This window comes from Amblyomma americanum, chromosome 3, assembly GCF_052857255.1.
Source record: "Amblyomma americanum isolate KBUSLIRL-KWMA chromosome 3, ASM5285725v1, whole genome shotgun sequence".
Classification (NCBI taxonomy): domain Eukaryota; kingdom Metazoa; phylum Arthropoda; class Arachnida; order Ixodida; family Ixodidae; genus Amblyomma; species Amblyomma americanum.
Genome location: NC_135499.1, coordinates 9782202 through 9801439, shown reverse-complemented (window position 1 = coordinate 9801439; position 19238 = coordinate 9782202). Strand labels below are relative to the sequence as shown.

The following is a 19238-nucleotide window of genomic DNA, read 5'->3' as shown; positions in this document are numbered from 1 at the left end:
CCTACGGGGCAGAAACGTGGAGGCTAACAAAAAGGGTTCAGCTTAAGGACAACGCAGTGAGCTATGGAAAGAAAAATGATAGGTGTGACGTTAAGAGACCAGAAGCGGGCAGAGTGGGTGAGGGAACAAACGCGGGTTAATGACATCCTAGCTGAAATCAAGAAAAAGAGACGGGCTAGGGCAGGGCATACAATGCAAAGGCAAGATAACCGCTGGTTCTTAAGGGTAACACTGTAGATTTCAAGAGAAAGCAAGAGTAGCAGGGGGCAGCAGAAAGCTAGGTGGGCGGATGAGATTAAGAAGTTTATGGGGATTCGGTGGCCGCAGCTGGCAAAGGACAGGGTTAATTGGAGAGACATGGGAGAGGCCTTTGCCCTGCAGTGGGCGCAGCCATGCTGATGATGATGATGAATTGCTGGGAAGAAACCTCTTATTAGCAGGTTTTTAAGGCACTCTGCCATAAGGATCCCCTTGGTCGTTTGTGCTTTTTTCGCACACCCAGACATGACAAACACTGAAATGCTTCATCTTTCTGCCCTGTCACCACTTGCCTCAGCCACCACAGTGAACCAGCCCTCACTGGCATCGGTGGAGACAATAACTCCGTGCCGCTTGCTCAGGGAGCTCAGCACCGAGCCCTGGAAGTCCTGGGGGGCCGTCACCTCCACGCACATGATGGGTTCCAGCAGGTACCAGCTGCCGTACTCATACACTGCAATGAAATACCACACCCACCATTAAAAGCACTGGCCACCAGCCACAGCTACAACACACAGCATAAAAATACAGGGTTAAGTCCCACACAAACATTGCATGACTGCAATACACTCTAATAAATCTTTCCTGTACATAAATGCCAAAGGGTTAACATCATGAAGTGCACAATGCGACAGGAAACACATAGTGACAATAAAACAAAAGACTGTGCTCTTTGTTCTTAGTTCTTCACTGTCTCTCTCTCTCTTTCCTGTCCCGCTGTACGCATCATAATGGTTCCTAACCAGTTAGGTAGCTCACCAGAACATCTTAACAGAGGGTTAACACCATTAGCAACCGCTTGCAACATGCGCACCACTCTTGCACCACAGGAACACAAAGGTGGCTCACTAGTGGACCTGTGTGTAGTCGCGTGGAGTTTGAGAGAAATCCATTTGGTCAGGCATGATGATCTAATGACATGAAGCAGTCACTGACCATAGTTGAAACAAAGAAAGTAAATAATTATGCATAAAATGGCTCTGCTTAGGCTATATTCCATGCGATGACTTGGTACACTGTGGCCGTGCCTTGAGCTGCAGTGGACAAAAGTACATATTACTGAGCACTTGGAGTGAATTCTCCATAACCAAGTACTGCGAGTGAGAAGAAATTTATCTGTAGTGCATACTGAACACCCCTTCTCACAGGCAGGCTTTCCTCGCAAATTACACTCATGCCAGAAAATACAGCAAGCAAAGCATTGCATGAAATACTGTGAAGAACACAGGAACAGGAAGCTTTACTTTCTCTATAGTCACACAACTGCCAGTAATCTCCCCGAAAACTCCTTTTTATACAGCTGCTCTAATACCTAAGTGCCGTAAAACCAGAATGCAGCCAAAGTGACAAAAGTTTGCACTATTACATCACATGCTGTTTCCATGACAGAACTCTTAAGGGAGATGCTAGGCTGAAGAGTCAACTTTTGAACTACTGCACCAATTGTGATAATTTTTTTAGGGACGGTGTGTCTTCTTCTCATTAGACTACATTCAAAATTTCAGCTTCCTAGCTGAAACAGAAAAACAGTTATAGCTGACATATTGAGCAATCAGGTATGTCAGCTTAGGAAAACTATCATGTCGAAAATAATGAAGATATAATAATAGTTCGTGATTAGATATCTTTTAGATGGCTTACTGTGCAGGATAAGGTCATTCGCATGTTTTTTGTATCTGAAAATATTTTGCGTTAAAAAATATTCAGCGACCTAAAAAGTACCTTACCTTGTTCGTGAGAAAATTTCAGTCAAGAAACCACCTTGAAAGCAGCTTTTGGAGATGCAGTTTGGAAATAATAGTCTTCCTAACGTCTTGTTTTCCCAAAAAATGTAAATTGAGAGAAATGAGTTCAAAGATTTCAGAACATGCTATTTTGTCTTGGGGTAAAAAATAAAAATAATCAAAGTGCCCTGCTTTATAGGTGATGCCATCCTCTTCAACACAAATGCTTCCAGCCTTCTTTTCTTTTTTTTTCAGTTTCAGAACTGCCTTCGTGTGCGAAATACTTTGATGGGTTGCTTGCTGGACGTGCTTCATGGTCCGGACTCCATGTTCTAGGTCCAGATTGTCAAGCACTCTCTTGATGCACCCTCATTAAATTCTAGTACAGCCAAGGCTGCTGTAGTCTCCACGGTTCTTAGTGACACAAATTCGGTCCTTGGGTGATGAACCGTCATCGGAGCTTGAAGGGTTCAGTTCGGTTGCCGGCGGCAGGCTTGGGCCTGGCGAATGCACGAAAAGACGCTCGCTTGTCAGCGGTCGCCCATTGCTATGTAGGCCTCTCGATTTCATGGCGTGTTTGCGTTTCCCAAAGCTTCTCCATGTCAAAGCCTTCGGTGCGAGCATCTTCCAGTCACACTACCAGCCACCCGCTGTTTGCAGTAAACTGACAGAAGGAAGAAAAGGAAAACAGATAGCAAGCGCCGAACACAATCAAAGCGGGAGCGACTACGAATGGCGCAAAAACAGCGTTGGGTGGTCACATGGTATATTTCCACCAATCCGAGATCCTGTTTCGGTTTGCCAGACACTCTGCAGTTGCCGCGGTCAGAGATATGCCATATGCCTTTCTTTTTTAGTTTTTCATTAGTAGCCTTGCTTATTCTTGATGGAAGGTCTTCTGTCACTAAAAAGTGTGAAAAACTAACTTTCTAACGTGGGCATTCACTTCTCGTTCGGTTTTTTGCCCGCGCTGCGGTCGCATCTTGAGAAGAGTATTCATAGATGCCTTCGACGGCCTACCACCGCCTCATGAAAAGAATTAATTCTCTTCTTTTCTATTGGTCAGACAACAACCAAACTTGGCGAGAATATTCTTCATTAAACCAGCAATCCAAAACAAATCAACGTTAAAAACTGCATTTTTTCCCGAAAATCAGTATTTTAGCCCCGCATCCCCCCCCTATTAATAATGCAGAAATGAAACAAAATGAGACATCAACAAAGATGAGTTCACCTAGCGAACATTTGTCATTTATTTCTTCATGTTATCGCTAAAAGCCCTCACAGGGAGAGTATTATACATAGCGAAACAGTTGCAGTACAAACGACAGATTGGGTTTCCGGTCTTCGCCCCTAGTCTTCGCACTACAAGCAAGCGATGGAATACCTACATGCCCAAACATCCAGCCATGTCAATTATATAGGGATTCACACAGAGAGCAATTATTTTTTCCTCTGCTGCTCTAGCATTAGAGACATCCCTCCGAAGGCATACAAGACGACACACTAGCAAGTAAGCAAGGTTGGCAAAAGTGCAACAAAGTAAGTCACAGAGAGCGGAAAACAGCCCTGTTTATGGAAATAATTGTTTCAGAACTCACAACTGCTGTCACTGAAAACACAGCCAACACAGCCATCTGGCATTGTGGTTCTCTTTTGATGTCATGCAGTCATGTCCCTTGGCTCTGCAAGACAAGTGCCTAGAAAATGATTATGCTGACAGTTCTTACTGCAACAATCAGCGCTGTTTCCACCTGCACACCTCGCATGACAATCAGCACACAAGCTGTACTTTCAATAATCGAGGAGCACTGGCCAGCATGCTCACGTTTAATCCTCATTGACATGCTTAAGAAAAAATTTAGTGTGCTAGTGATTCGATTTTCCCTTCAGTTCCGGTGTTCAGATCCAATGTTCACGGATGGCATTTGCTCAAATAACGATAACGGGTTAACGTCCATACATGCTGAATTGGTCATTCTCTCCATTCATAGAGCCCTGGGAGCCTTCCTACCACTCCTGGCGCAGTGGTCGAGCAACACACCAGGTGCTGCCATCGGAGGGACCGGGTTGTGACCCATGTTGCCCTTTTCGAGCTGCCTCTCATGATTAAATGGACTGCTGCCTGACTCGGTGGGCAGATATATACATATCTGGCCAAGTTGCCCACCACTCAGTGAGCAGCCTGCCACAAAACTGCCTTCAGACAGACCAGCCAATAAACAGACTAACACACAATAGATATATGGGGGGGAATGACCACTATAAGTGCTAGCGCAATAAAATGTAAATTAGCATTTCTTGACACAAGGTTTGAACAGTTCCTTTCTCTGGAGCACTCAGAACTCGGACCACATTAGCATTGACCTTTTTGTGGAAGAAACTCTGCAACACATCCGGTCCATCACCAGTAACAGCAGTAGATGAAATCTTTTCTTTGTTGGGATGCTTTGCTGCCGCCTTGTATGAATGCACGGCAGGGAAGCAGCCGCAGCGGGTGACAATGGCACTGTTCCTGCACTTCATGCAGTGTCTCCACAAGAACAACCCACTTGTGTGCTAAGACAGTTAAAAAAAAAAAATGCTTCGCTGCTTAGCACTTATACACTGCAGAGAACCCAACAGGGCAGGTGACTGCTGCTGCATTCCAGCTGTTCATGTCGTCCCAGCAGGTACAACCCGCTAGCCACAGTGACAGGTGACTGCTACTGCATTCTAGTTCAGGATGTGTCATGCACGAACCGCCCAGGTGTATATCAGAGCAATTTCTTTTCCTCGCTTCTTTACATCTAGGCCCTGCAGAGAAGAAACCATAGCAGGTGTCTGTCACTTCATTCTAGTACAAGATGCGTCCCTGCAGGAAGAGCCCACATGTATATCTATGCATTTATTTTGTTCGCGCCATCTAATCTACCGTAAAATTCCAAGCGAGCGCCCCCGCCCTCACTAGTCGAGATTACTGGCAAAGTAGAGGGGGGCACTATCCCAGAACGGTGCCGAAATTCAAGATGGCGGCGACATTTTCCTGCCAGAAAAAAAAAAAGCGCACTGCACATGGATTTAAAACGTCCTGCCGTTCTTTCCCGCTCAAAGAACTCGAAGAGCGCATCGTCCACGCATTCACTAAACACCGGTGCACCGTTACTCAACTTTCTTCGAAGTTTTGCTTTCCCGTTGTTTTGCTGTGGCAACTTTCCAAATTCCTGTCCCATTCCCGTAACCGCTTCCAGTCGACTTTAAAATCTCGAGACGTTTGGTGAATGTTCCTTCCGTTTTCCCGATGCCACTGTATGACCTGAAGTTTCTTCGCCACTGTGCGCGAATGCATTGGCGACTTGACAACGCCAAAACAAGACAAATGGTGCGTGACGAATGGGCATGCGCAGAGAAGCCACCAGGGCAGGTGACTGCCACTGCATTCTACTTCACGATGTGTCCCTGCAGGAGCAGCCCATGTGCATATCAGTGGATTTTTTTTGTCTGCCCCATCACACACAGGCGCTGCAAAGAAACCACCATGACAGCTGTCTGCCACTGCATTCTAGTTCGGGATGCATCCCTGCAGAAACAGCACAAGTGTACATCTGAGCATTTTTTTGTTCGCCCCTTGATGTCTAGGCACTGCGGAGAAACCACTGTGATTGGTGACTGCCACCATGTATATCAGCGTATTTTTTTGTTTGTCCCTTCATATCTAGTCGATGCAGAGAAGCCACAATTGTAGGCGACTGCCACTGCATTCTAGTTCAGGATGCGTCCTTGCAGGAACAGCCCACGTGTACATCAGCGGATTTTTTTTGTTCGCCCATTCACATCTAGGCACTGCACAGAAGCCACCATGGCAATTGTATGCCACTGCATTCTAGGTCAGGATGCGTCCCTACAGGAACAGCCCATGTTCATATTTAGCGCATTTTTTTTGTTCGCCCGTTCACATCTAGGTGCAGCAGAGAAGCCACCATGGCAGGCGACTGCCACTGAATTCTAGCTCAGGATGCCTCTCTGCAGGAACAACCCACGCGTATATGAGCATAATTTTTTTGTTCACCAATTCACGTCTAGGCAATGCACAGAAGCCACCATGGCAATTGTATGCCACTGCATTCTAGGTCAGGATGCGTCCCTACAGGAACAGCCCATGTTCATATTTAGCGCATTTTTTTTGTTCGCCCGTTCACATCTAGGTGCAGCAGAGAAGCCACCATGGCAGGCGACTGCCACTGAATTCTAGCTCAGGATGCCTCTCTGCAGGAACAACCCACACGTATATGAGCATAATTTTTTTGTTCACCAATTCACGTCTAGGCAATGCACAGAAGCCACCATGGCAATTGTATGCCACTGCATTCTAGCTCAGGATGCGTCCCCACAGGAACAGCCCATGTTCATATTTAGCGCATTTTTTTTGTTCGCCCGTTCACATATAGGTGCAGCAGAGAAGCCACCATGGCAGGCGACTACCACTGAATTCTAGTTCAGGATGCCTCCCTGCAGGAACAACCCACACGTATATGAGCATATTTTTTTTGTTCACCAATTCACGTCTAAGCGCTGCACAGAAGCCACCATGGCAGGTGACTGCCACTGCATTCTAGTTCAGCATGCGTTCCTGCAGGAACAGCCGTGTATATCAGCGCATTTTTTTTGTTCGCCCCTTGACGTCTAGGCGCTGCAGAGAAGCCACCGTGACAGGTGACTGCCACTACATTTGAGTTGAGGATGCTATACTGAAGGAACAGCCACCATGTATATCAGCGTATTTTTTTTGTTTGTCCCTTCACATCTAGGCGCTGCACAGAAGCCGCCATGGCAGGTGACTGCCACTGCATTCTAGTTGAGGATGCGTCCCTGCAGGAGCAGCCCACATGTGTATCAGCGCACTTTTTTGTTCGCCCCTTCACATCTAGGCACTGCAGAAAAGCCACCAAGGCAGGTGACTGCCCCTGCATTCTACTTCACGATGTGTCCCTGCAGGAATAGCCCATGTGTATATCAGCGCATTTTTTTGTCTGCAAGCAACAAGAGCAAGCAACAAAAAAACTGGCTGGATGCATGGATCTGATAGAAAAAGGTGGCACTTCTGGTGAACTACAACAGATGAAGCAAGACGCAGATAACCTGAAGTGGCATAGCCGTCGAAACAACATTGAAATTCATGGCCTTGCTGAAGCCCAAAACGAGAACTTGCTAAAGAAAATAAACAAACTGGCCTCAAAACTTTATCAGCCATTAACTCAGAAAGATATAGCACTGCATCGGCCCCCAGAGAAACCAGGTAAAACACGGGGCGTCTTTGTTCGCTTCGTCAGTCATGAACTTCGTGACGCCTGGCTGGCAAAGCGCCAGGCACTAGAGAACGGACCTGCCGAGATGTTCATGTCCCACAATTTGTTATGAATAGCAAAGGAATGGGCGAAAAGAGCAGGATATACTTTTGTATGGCACTCGGACGAAAAAGTGCTAGTTCGAAAGAAAAGTGGCGATAAGGCTGTTGTCATTCGCACAGCACAGGATTTTGATGGCCTGCACTGACTATTCTGGCTATTATCCGTTTGTTTTCTCTGAACACTGTTTCTCAATGAAAAAGCAGTCCGCACTTTCACTGTTACATCTTAGTGCCAGAAGTTTGCGTAACAAATATGATGAATTTATTCTTTATGCGAACCTGAATTTTCATTTCACATAATTTTTTCACAGAGACTGTTTTATTATGAGATGAGTGTTTTTTCACTTTCAGTATACGATGTTGTATCTGTGTGTCGTTAAAAGAAGTGTGGTGGTGGCACTGCTATACAGTAAAATCTCGTTACTACGAACATCAGGTTAACGAAATTTTCAGATTTACGAATTTTTTTTAAATCCCCGCCAAAATGCCTATACTTTCAATGTAAAAAACTTTCAGTACTACGAATTTCAAATTACGGAATATTTCAGAATAACGTATGTAATTTAATCTCGCATTCGTCGCAAGACGCTTCGTTATTACGAAGTTTCGTCGAAGTTCTGTACCAAATCCCTGAAGCTGACGCCTGTCATCGTCATCCGAAGCATCAGCTATGCGCTGGGTAACTCGTTGCAACAGATACAGCCCCAGCGGTATCGCCATCACGCGAGTGTCGCGTTGAATGAATATAGGCTAGGCAGCGCAAACTACCGCCTGATACAAAGGGTAAGGCCATTATCATCCATCCAGCGTGTGGTCACATACTGCGCAGTAGTCTTAAGCCTATTCAGTGCAGTGTCACCACGTCGACAGCGAACGTTAGGATCTGCAAAGTTATCGGCGCTGTGATTGTGTTGTGCATTAGCTTTGCTGACAATGAGTTCTCCTGGCCCCCGCGTTAAAAAGAAGCGACGCCAGTTTTCGCTTAAAGAAAAAGCGGACATTCTGTCGCAGCTGCTGGAAAAAAGCAAGCGGACTTGTGCAGGGAGCTTGACATTACACCGTCAACAATGGCAACGATGCTCAAAGATCGGGACAAGATCATAAAACTACATCGAGAGTCGCAGCTGGCTCCCTCAAGAAAACGCCTGCGGCTGGGCAACTACTGTGGACAGCGACTTCCGAATTATGTGTATAGCGACAGCGCGGCGGCTACATCCGCGGAGCTCACCACCGAAGACATCGTGAATCAAGTGCGTGAGCAAGAAGAATGTAGTAGCGACGAAGACGATGCCGACACTGGATCAGTGCACGAAGAGGAAGAGATTGTTTCCGGCTCGGATGTCCTAGTCTTTCTAGAGAAGACCCGATCATTCCTCGGGCGCTGCAAAGATGTCCCCGATGACGTGCACAGGAAGGTCGAGGATGTGGAGGCGTTCGTCCTGCAGCGCTTGTCGTCTACTCGCCAGAAGAAGATAACAGACTTCTTCAAGCAATAAATTGTAATTAAACTGTGCCCAGCGTTATCGTTTATTATTTACTTACCAACACGTAAATCTGCTGCAAAGGTACGTAATTTTAGTTCTTGTGATGCATTACTGACATGAAAATAATGGTTTTTCAGTACTACGATATTTCAAAATAACGATTTAAATTCGGCGGTCCCGTGAAGTTCGTTGTAACGAGATTCTACTGTATACATTTGCTCAAATCTCAACTACAAGACACTCCCACAGTTCAAGATAGTTAATGATAACTATGAGTGCTTAGTTATATAGTGTCGTGATATTATTTTTCCTGTTATATACCATCCTCCATCAGGTTCTCTCAGTGAATTTATTCAGTTTTCCGAAAAACTACTTGACTGGAGCGTTCATCTAAAGCTTGAGAGTGTTCTCGTGGGGAATTTCAATCTAAATGCTTCCCGTGACAATCAAGCTTTCTTACAATTTAAATAGCTATATGAGCCTTTTTTGCTCAAATGTGATCACTGTGCCAACAAGAATTACATCAACTTCCCAAAGCATCCTTGGCCTATGCATTACAAGTTTTCCTCGCGAAAATATAAAATGAGGTACATTGGTCAGTTGTTTAAGTGACCGTTTGCCAATATATTGTGTCCTACCCTACAAACACCCAATCTCCCCGAATAGTACAAATTAGAGACTGTTCCGAGCCCAATGTCGACAAGTTTAAGGACACGCTCAGCAAGGTTAACTGGAACAGTTTGTTAGAGTTATTGGATCCCGATGCTGCTTACGATGCTTTCTTTTCATGTTTTGTGTCTGCTTATGCCACATGTTTTCCTCTTAGGCTTCGTAAAAGGCACTAAAAGTACACAAGCCCTGGATATCTCTTGAACTATTCAAAAGAATCAAACAGAAAAACGCTCTTCCAAACATTCCTGTTAACCAAAGATGAAAGTGACTTTCCCGCATTTAAGAAGGAACGAAGCCTGCTCATTTCCGACATAAAGAAAGCAAAGTTTGAATACTATTCCCATATATTTTTGCAAGCGAACGGTAATACCCGGCTGGTATGGCAAACGGTGAGAGATAATCTATAAAAATGCAGAAATAAACAAAGTGAAATTTCAGAATGGCGATCTATCTGAAGTAGAGTTAGTGAACATGTTTAACAAGCACTTTCATGTTGCTGGTGCTCCATCCAGCGACGAGACCGTTACACTTTCTGGCATGTCGTGCGAGCATTTCGTTAGTTCAAACAACCCGAATACAATATACTTACCCCCCACTGACTACAGCGACACGCATGATGTAATCATGTCTATAATGATGGATGTGCATCTGAAAATGATGACATCAGACCGAAACCACTGAAGGCTGTGAGTAAAACTGTGAGCACCCCTATTGCACACCTTTGTAATCTAACAATCTCAATGGGAGTTTTCCCATCCAAAATGGAACTTGCTCTTGTGACGGCTCTACATAACGGAGGCTCATTTGATAACCTCTACAATTATAGGCCAATCTCCGTGCGTTCTGTATTCGCCAAGATAGCTGAACACATTATAAACAGAAGGCTCGCTGGATTTCTCACCTCGCCAAATATTATAGCAAGGCAGCGGTTTGGCTTTCAGAAAAATAGGTCACTAGAAGCAGCACTACTTGGAATAAAAGGAAATTCTGCACAATATCGAAAACAAAGTTTTAACTCTTGGTTCAGGTGTCCAACGATATATGAGACAGATACTGCGCCATTTCCTTTCCCCCAAAAACCAATTATTATTATTATTAAGTTTTAACTCTTGGTATATTCCTTGATTTTAGGAAAGTGTTCGATAGTGTCCAGTGTGATATACTCCTTACAAGACCTTTCGGGAGCACTACGAATCGAATCGTCTTTTCATCTTTTGACTTTGGCCAGTGACCAGCAATCTGCATCACCATGATTCCTGACCAGACGGTATGCCGTCAAACCCTCGACTACTCCTTAGAAAACTTCTGTATTATGGTACCAGGGGTACAGCTTTGACCCTTCTTAGGAGTTATTTAACACCCCGCGTGCAATATACTGTGATCAATGGCGTACGCTCCGAAACAGTGTGTCATACGGAGTACCACAAGGGTCCATCCTAGGACCAGTCTTATTTCTGCTGTATATCAATGATACTTTTAATATGCCGGGCGCTTCTAATGTAGTGCTATATGCTCACAACATGAATGTGTTCTTCCCTGGAACTGATTTAGAGGCGAGGCAAACAACTGAATGTTGAGCTTAACCTCATGGCTGGGAAGTAACCGCCTCACACTGAACATAAACAAGACAAACTATGCACTATTCCGCTCTAAAGGCACTACAATACATTTCCGTCTTTAAAGTTTAAAGGTATGGACATAAATCATTCTTTGACAACCAGATTCCTAGGTGTTACATTCCAGGAAAATGTCTTCTGGAATGTGCACCTTGACACACTTGTAACTGATGTCTCTCGTGCTTCAGGCATTTTGAACAGAGTAAGGTGTTATGTTCCAGCTAGTATCAAACAACAGATACACTATTCTCTTAACCTCTCCCGCCTTTGCTATTGCTCACTCGTGTGGCAAACAACAATTAAAATAAATTTAGATTCCCTACTATCAATTCAAAAAAGAGCAATATGAGCTATCGGTAACTTAGAGATGACCGATAGTTGCACACCCTACTTTAAATCTTATAGAATTCTTGAAATACCTAGGCTCTACAAACAAAAATTTGAAATTTACCATCAATACCTGTCCAAAGAAAAGACTTTCGAATCAAAATATCAGGAAAAAAAGAGTTCATACGACATATGGAAGAATATTATAATCAAGCCCTGAACGTGAACCAACTAAGAGTAACTAAGACTAAGCTATTAGATATCAAATCTAATGAACCACTATCCAATGATTCAAGATTTATTAACAAATGCTCGTGCCTTAAACCAAGTTAAGAAAATACAGAAGAATGTGTTTTTGAAAGAAAAGTACCGCTCTAAATCTTTTTTAACAATTTTTTTTCAAGTGGACAGTTTCAGTCATGTTCCAAGTATTTTAGATGTTGATGTTTATGTGTTGTGTATTTTGTTTACTTTTTGCAACCATTCATTGCTAGCAGAACTGCATAATTAATCTTGTTCATACTTTACGCCTTCAGAGACTTTCAATATGTGAAAAAAAAAAGCAGTTTCATATTTTCTTTTCTTTCAGGAGTGCTCGGTAAAAGACGTTATTTTGTTTCTCATCCATTTGCAAACATTGTCCCTATTTTTTCTTTACATGAGTGTCAACTGCTCCTTGCCACAGAATGGCGGACCTCGTCAGGCAGTTTCCTGCCTTTTAGTTACGTCTTCCAAAGCAATGATGTATTAGGGGAGCAGAAAGTTGGGCTAGTTGGTTGATATGCACACTGAACAAGTTGGCACGCAAAAACGAGGACAAGCGAGACAAACAATGACGAGCGCTAGTCTTTGTTTGTCTCGCTTGTCCTCGTTTTTCCACACCAACTTCTTAAGTATGCAATGACGTATTACTGTCTTGAATAAATAAATAAAAATATCTAGGCACTGCAGAGAAGCCACCATGACAGGTGTCGGCCACTGCATTCTAGTTCAGGATACGACCCCCGCAGGAACAGCCCACGTGCATATCAGCAAATTTTTTTTTTTTGCCCATTCACATCTAGGCGCTGCAGAGAAGCCACCACTGCAGGTGACTGCCACTGTATTCTAGTTCAGGATGCGACCCCAGACGAACAGCCCACGTGTATATCAGTGCAATATTTTGTTCGCCCCTTCACACCTAGGCGCTGCAAAGAAGCCAACATGAGAGGTGACTGCCACTGCATTGTAATTCAGGACTCGTCCTTGCAGGAACAGCCCACATGTATATAAGCATATTTTTTTGTTTGTCCAATCACATCTAGACACTGCATAGAAGCCACCATGACAGGTATTTGCCACTGCATTCTAGTTCAGGATGCGTCCCTGCAGGAACAGCCCACATGTATATCAGCGCAATTGTTTGTTCGCCCTTTCACACCTAGGCGCTGCAGAGAAGTCACCATGACAGGTGACTGCCGCTGCATTCGAGTTCAAGATGCGTCCCCACAGGAACCGCTTACGTGCATATCAGCGCAATTTTTTGTTCACCCCTTCACATCTAGGCGCTGCAGAGAAGTACCATGGCAGCTGTCTGCCACTGCATTCCAGCTGTTCATGTCGCGTCCCCGCAGGTACAAGGCATTTTTTTAAAGCTCAGCCCTTTTGCACTTAGGCACTGCAGAGAAGCCACTATGGTGAGTGAGTGTCGCTACAATTGAGTGCTTGATGTCGTGTGCCCCCATGCTCGACCTACTTGAGTGTTTGCACATGAGTGGGCGCTAGACATATTATACGACCAGAATTGGTCAAATGCAGCAACTGAGAAATCGCATCATCCGGAAATATATTAAAAGACAGGAAAATGATGTAACTCTATGGGCCTTTTCAAGTACCCGTGATTTCCAGTGTATGAACCGGGAACGCATCAACGAAGTTGTACTGTATATGACGTATCCAATACAACTAAAGCCAAGATTGCTGTGTCTAACTGGCAGTCATGCACACAACAGCTTAGCAGTGCAATGCCTGTACTGAGCTCGGCATACTGGCAGAGAGTGGCATCAGCCTGCATGGTCCGGAAAGAGAACAGAGATGGCACACCTCTTCATGCCCTGCCCCAACATGCTCACAGCGAGCGCGAAATGAGCCACCACCCAGTGTGCTGAGTCAGCCACATTTGCAATAGAATAGAATGGTCTCGTAGCCATCATTATACGATGAAAACTTCCACATAGTTAAGTTTGATGATTGGGCACCAGCAGTCAAGTCATCAACACAGCAAGCTGGTTACATCAATATTACACAATGCAATGGCTTCCTTACATAGAGTTTTCAGGTGCACTGACTGCAATGGTGGCGGTAGTCACTACAATGGTCACGTGTACATCACAACAAAAAATTATTTGAGTAGAAGTGCAGAACTGCAGCACTTAGCATCCTTTTCCCCAAAGAATTCGACAGTGGAGCCGTTTGCCTTCATGCATCGTAGCTTGCACATCTAGCAATGCATTTTATTCTTTGTTAAACGAGCTGACAGTCCTGAAATGACAGTTCGCCTTCTGTATTTTTTTTGTTCGCACAAGATATGACAGAAAGCCATCTGTGAGCATGTCCACTCATTTTTTTATTTTTTTCATGCTTCTGTTCATTGCAGATAAGGTTTATCGGCTGCCAGTGGTTTTGGTAACAGCGTTCCTCCTTCTCTTGCTTATTTTGCTATCAAATGTATGAGCACTTGTGTGTTCCCACTTTTAAGTAGTGCCCCTTTTTTTCTATGCCTTTTAATGCTGTCACAGTATAGTAATGGAAAACTCGTGTCGTCTTTCTCTGCCTGATAATTTCGAAATGCATTTGCCTGAAGCTTTTAAATCTTCACATAGCGAACTGTGACATGCATTTGCATTTCCTTTTGAAGAGTGTTCACTTTTTTTGTTTGTAACCCCCTGTAATCAGAAGTGATGCTTGTTGGATGAGTAGGTGACTCATGATGGTAAAACAGCGTGCAACAAGACGAGACAAAGAAGAAACACACAAGTCATGAATCACCGAACAAACACCACTTCTGGAATTCATCTCTAGTTCCTCTGTTTTATGTTCTCTTCATCCAAGTGCTCTTGCTTCCTTGGCTGCCAATGCAGCCTGCCAGGCTCGCACACTCCCCTGTTTATGTGCCAAGTTTTTCCCACCAGTACTTTGGACGAACTTCGGAGTCATCAGCCCTTCTGTCGGGCAAGTGACAAGGGCCCTCAAGATACTGCAAGCCAGAACGGCGAAGGCAGGCTCGGCTATTCAGGGAGTACCTATTTGTTCAAGTGTGCGCTCGTGTCGTTGTGTGTTCCTTCTTTCCAGTCTTGTTTCGGGCTGTTTTACCATCATGAATCCCCCATAATGCTTAACGGCGCTGTGGGTACCGGATAAATAAATAGCTGAAATTCTTTTTAGTACCAAGGACCCTGCTGTATAGATGTTTGTTACATGCAGTGACCCACGTGTTGCCACTGTGCATGTCAATACTACCCCTTGAAGGCACTGTCAGAGGCACCACACAACTGTTCACACACACTTGCACGCGCAGCGGCAGGCTCACCTTGCTTGATGGCACCCTGGGCTGCCAGGAAGAAAGAGATGTCGTTCGAATCCACAATGTGGTGGTCACCTGCACACCACCAGAACAACCTCAGGTCACGCTGGTTGCGCACCAAACTACCCATGCAGTGGGCACACCTCAGTCATAAGTAGCAGATTAACAGTGAAAGAAAGCATTTAACATGAAAGTGAGGAATCAGTGCAGAACAGGCCTGCCCTAATGCCACCTTTAGTAGCAGTCATTAACAGCGTGAAAAAATGCGGCTCCTCTAACACTGTATCAGGCATATTAGACTTTTAGCCAAGTGGATTTACGCACCGCTCTGCTGGGAGCCCCCCAGCGAAATGTAGCGCAAGCAAAGAGCTTAATGACGAAAGTAGAAGGCGCCGACCAAAAGGAAGGATGGGATGACGTTTCAGCTCCCGTGGGGGAGCCTGTTCACAATGAGGCATAACGCAGCTTCGTCGTTTATTCATACACGGCGCATGAGCGAGTCCAGGCACCTGGCGTAGATTGGGGGCAAGTTTCCATCATTTCGATTAAGCGTATGCACTGCTGTCTGAATAATCAGGGATTCCAAATAGAGCCGTGACTTCCTGTCCCTTTCTTTTGCGATCACACGTGCCTCTGCCCAGTTTATGTTGTGTGCGGCGGACACCGAGTGCTCAGCAAGTGCATTTTTGATCTGCCCGCCAGTTTCTGACGTCACTCTGGTGATCACGTATTCTTCGCTCAAAGTCACCCGACTCGCCAATAAACACAGACAGGCAGTCCGCACATGGTATCGAATACACGACACCTGGGAACTTTTCCTTCTTCAGCTTGTCTTTGGCATGCACAAGCTGACTCCTCAGTTTTCAAGCTCTCACATGCACGGCCTTAACTTCGTAGGACTGTAATATGCGCGCCAAAGGTTCACTGATGCCAGGAACATAGGGAATCGCGGCTCGTTTCTGGGTAGCGGGATTAGCTTGCAGTCTGGGACGTTCCATTTGGCATTGTACAGAGTTCATGACATGTACAGGATAGCCACAGGTGGACAAGTCATGCCGTACGCGCACATCTTCAGCAATCCGGTCTTTTTCTCTGGAACAGATTTCTTTTCATCGGAGGAGCGATGACACCACAGGACGTTTCTGGCAATCAGGGTGAACAGACTTAAAATGGAGGCAGCGGCCAGTGTGCGTGGGTTTCCTGTAAACAGTGAAATTTAGACGTGAGGACTGTCTGGAAACGAGTGTATCTAAAAAAGGGAGGCGGCCGTCGATTTCCTTAACAGTGAACTGTATGATAGGCTCCAAACTGTTGAGGTGAATAGTAAAGTCATATAATGCTTCTTTTTTCAGGATGCAAAAGCAGTCGTCCACGTACCTCAGGAACACTTTTGGGGCAGGTGTGAAGGACGCAAGAGCACAGCCTTCGATTTCTTCCATGGCCAAGTTAGCGACTGTCACGGAAATCGATGCACCCATGGCAGTTACGTGAATCTGCCTGAACAGGACATCCTCAAAAGTGAAGTACGTGTTTGACAGGCAGAATCTGAGAAGGCGGGTCAGGTCACGCACATCTATCAGAGTTTTTTATGGCAGTGATGGGTCTGATTCAAGGGCGGCATATTCAAGGATCCAGCTGTCTTGTTCTGAATAACTGTTCGCGCGACCTTATCTTAGGCGTGAATAGGGGACGATTATTGGCCTTCGTGATTCACAAGACCTCGTTTTCAACTCAGAATGCTGTTGCCCGCAGCAATGCGCCGCGACCAAGCCAGATTCTTCATGTTTTTACGGACACTGTCACCCTACCGCCCTGAACCAGCGTCTTCATTACTGTTGAGTACTTCAGGACAGTGACACCATCACCGAAACCGAACTTTCATTACTGCTGACGCAAGGCGTGTGCGTGGCCCGCAGTCTGATCCATCTTCATAGTGGCCAGTAACAGGTACTTGCTATCAATTTTACGCACGAACATCGGCATCTTTTTTGCGGCACTTCTGTAGCATTTGCCAAACGCATCTGCGATGTTTCCGAGTGCTTCTCCTCAGCGCCACTGCAGACTCCCTTGTCCCACGAGAGCCTTGACGTCAACTCCGCGCTGTCAACCAGTCAACGGGAGCAGCTGTGTGCACTAATGCTCGAATTCAGAGAGTGTTTCAACTCCTTCTTGAAAGTGCCTCAAACTACCACAACCAAGCACCACATCATGACGTTCGATGATGTCCCCCCAATCCGTCAACACCCCTATCGCGTATCGTGTACAGAGCGCGAAGTCATTAAGTCACAAGTTAAGCAGATGCTTGAAGATGGCAATATCCAGCCTTCCAACAGCCCATCGTCCTCACCGGTCGTCCTCGTTATAAAGAAAGACGGCACACTGTGTTTTTGCGTCGAATATCGGAAGCTGAATGCTGTCACAAAGAACGTTTACCCATTGCCACATATTGACGAATCTCTCGATCGCCTTCAGCACGCTCAGTATTTTTCGTCTATCGACCTAAAAAGTGGCTACTGGCAAATTGAGGTTGATGAACGGGACCGCGACAAGAAGACCTTTGTCACTCCCCATGGCCTTTATAAATTTAAAGTTCTACCCTTCAGTCTTTGTTCTGCGCCTGCCACATTTCAGCGGATGATGGACACTGTCCTCGCCGGTCTTACATGGCAGTGTTGCCTAGTCTATCTCGACGACGTGGTGGTTTTCACAGACTCTAGTCAACATCTTGAACGCCTGCAGACGGTCCTCGAAGCCCTTCGTTCAGCTAACCTGACACTGAAGCCCCAAAAATGCCATTTCGGTTACCAGGAGCTGAAATTTCTTGGCCATGTTGTTAGCGCCGCCGGCGTGAAGCCAGACCCCGATAAGCTTGCAACCCCACGCAACAAGAAAACTGTTTGCCACTTTCTAGGGCTCTGCAGTTACTATCGCCGTTTTATCGAAAATTTCGCTGACCTTGCAGACGCACCACACCTATTGTTTGGATTCACGAGCAAGACGTGGCTTTCGCCAAGCTCCGCCTGTGTCTTCAAACGCCGCCCGTTCTTGCCCATTTTGATGAGCAAGGTGACACTGAAATACACAACGCCAGCAACATCAGCCTCAGTGCGGTTCTGGCGTTGCATGAGTCATCGCTTATGCAAGCCACACTCTATCACACGCAGAGATAAAGCAGAGATCCCATCCTTTCTTTTGGTCGGCGCCTTCTACTTTCTTCATGTACCATCCCGACCAGACGGGTTTCTAGACTTAGAGATAAACCACTCCACGACAGAAAAAGAATGCCTCGCCATTATTTGGGCCACTGCGAAATTTCGCACCTATCTTTATGGTCGCCCTTTCAAAGTGGTCACTGACCACCACTGCTTGTGTTGGTTGGCCAACCTGCGTGGCCCGTCTGGACACCTGGTACGATGGAGCCTTCGCCTGTAGGAGTTTGACCTCACCAACGTCTAGAAGTCCGGATATAAGCATGAAGATGCCGACACACTGTCTCGTATGCCTGTCGAACTCGCAACCCCCAACACGGACGACGACATCAGTTTCCTTGGGGCTATCCATTTTTGTGATTTGTCAACCTAGCAGTGCGCCAATCCAGTGTTGCGACCCCTAATCGAATATTTAAAGGGTCAACCAGCCACATTCCTAAATGTTTTTCTAGGAACCTGCCATCATTTTCCCTGAAACAAGTAGTGCTCTATAAGAAGAACCCTGGTTCCAGTTTGCGAGCTTTCCTCCTCCTCATCCCCACAACTCTTCGAGAGGAAATCCTTTCTGCGAGCCACAACGAGCTAACCTCTGGCCATTTGGGATACTCTCGCACGCTTTCCAGAATATTCCAGCTGTTCTACTGGCCCAAACTTGCCACTACTGTTAAATGCTGTCAGCGCCGTAAAGCCCCAGCCTCCAAGCCTCCGGGGCTCCTTCAACCTATTGCACCACCACGTGCCCCATTTGATCAGGTCGGCATGGACTTTCTCGGCCCTTTCCCTCGGGTGACAACCGGTGCATCATCAGTGCCACTGACTACCTCACTCGATACGCCGAGGCCAAAGCCTTACCTCGTGGTTGCCGATTTCTTCGTGAATGAGATCGTACTTCGATACGGCACCCCGAGCTATGTCATTACCGACAGAGGAACTGCCTTCACTTCCCAGATGATGACAGAAACTTTTTAACTCAGCGGTATGATCCATTGTAAAACTACTG

General features: G+C 45.7%; 1 protein-coding gene across 1 annotated transcript in view; it reads right to left on the bottom strand.

The window, feature by feature from the left end:
• Nucleotides 1-19238, bottom strand: part of mEFG1 (mitochondrial translation elongation factor G 1) — a gene marked incomplete in the record, with an annotated part of 231007 nt that overhangs the window by 19466 nt on the left and 192303 nt on the right. The window contains 2 exon segments of the mRNA XM_077657109.1: nucleotides 552-712; nucleotides 15036-15104. Coding sequence (XP_077513235.1) covers nucleotides 552-712; nucleotides 15036-15104 — 230 coding nt within the window.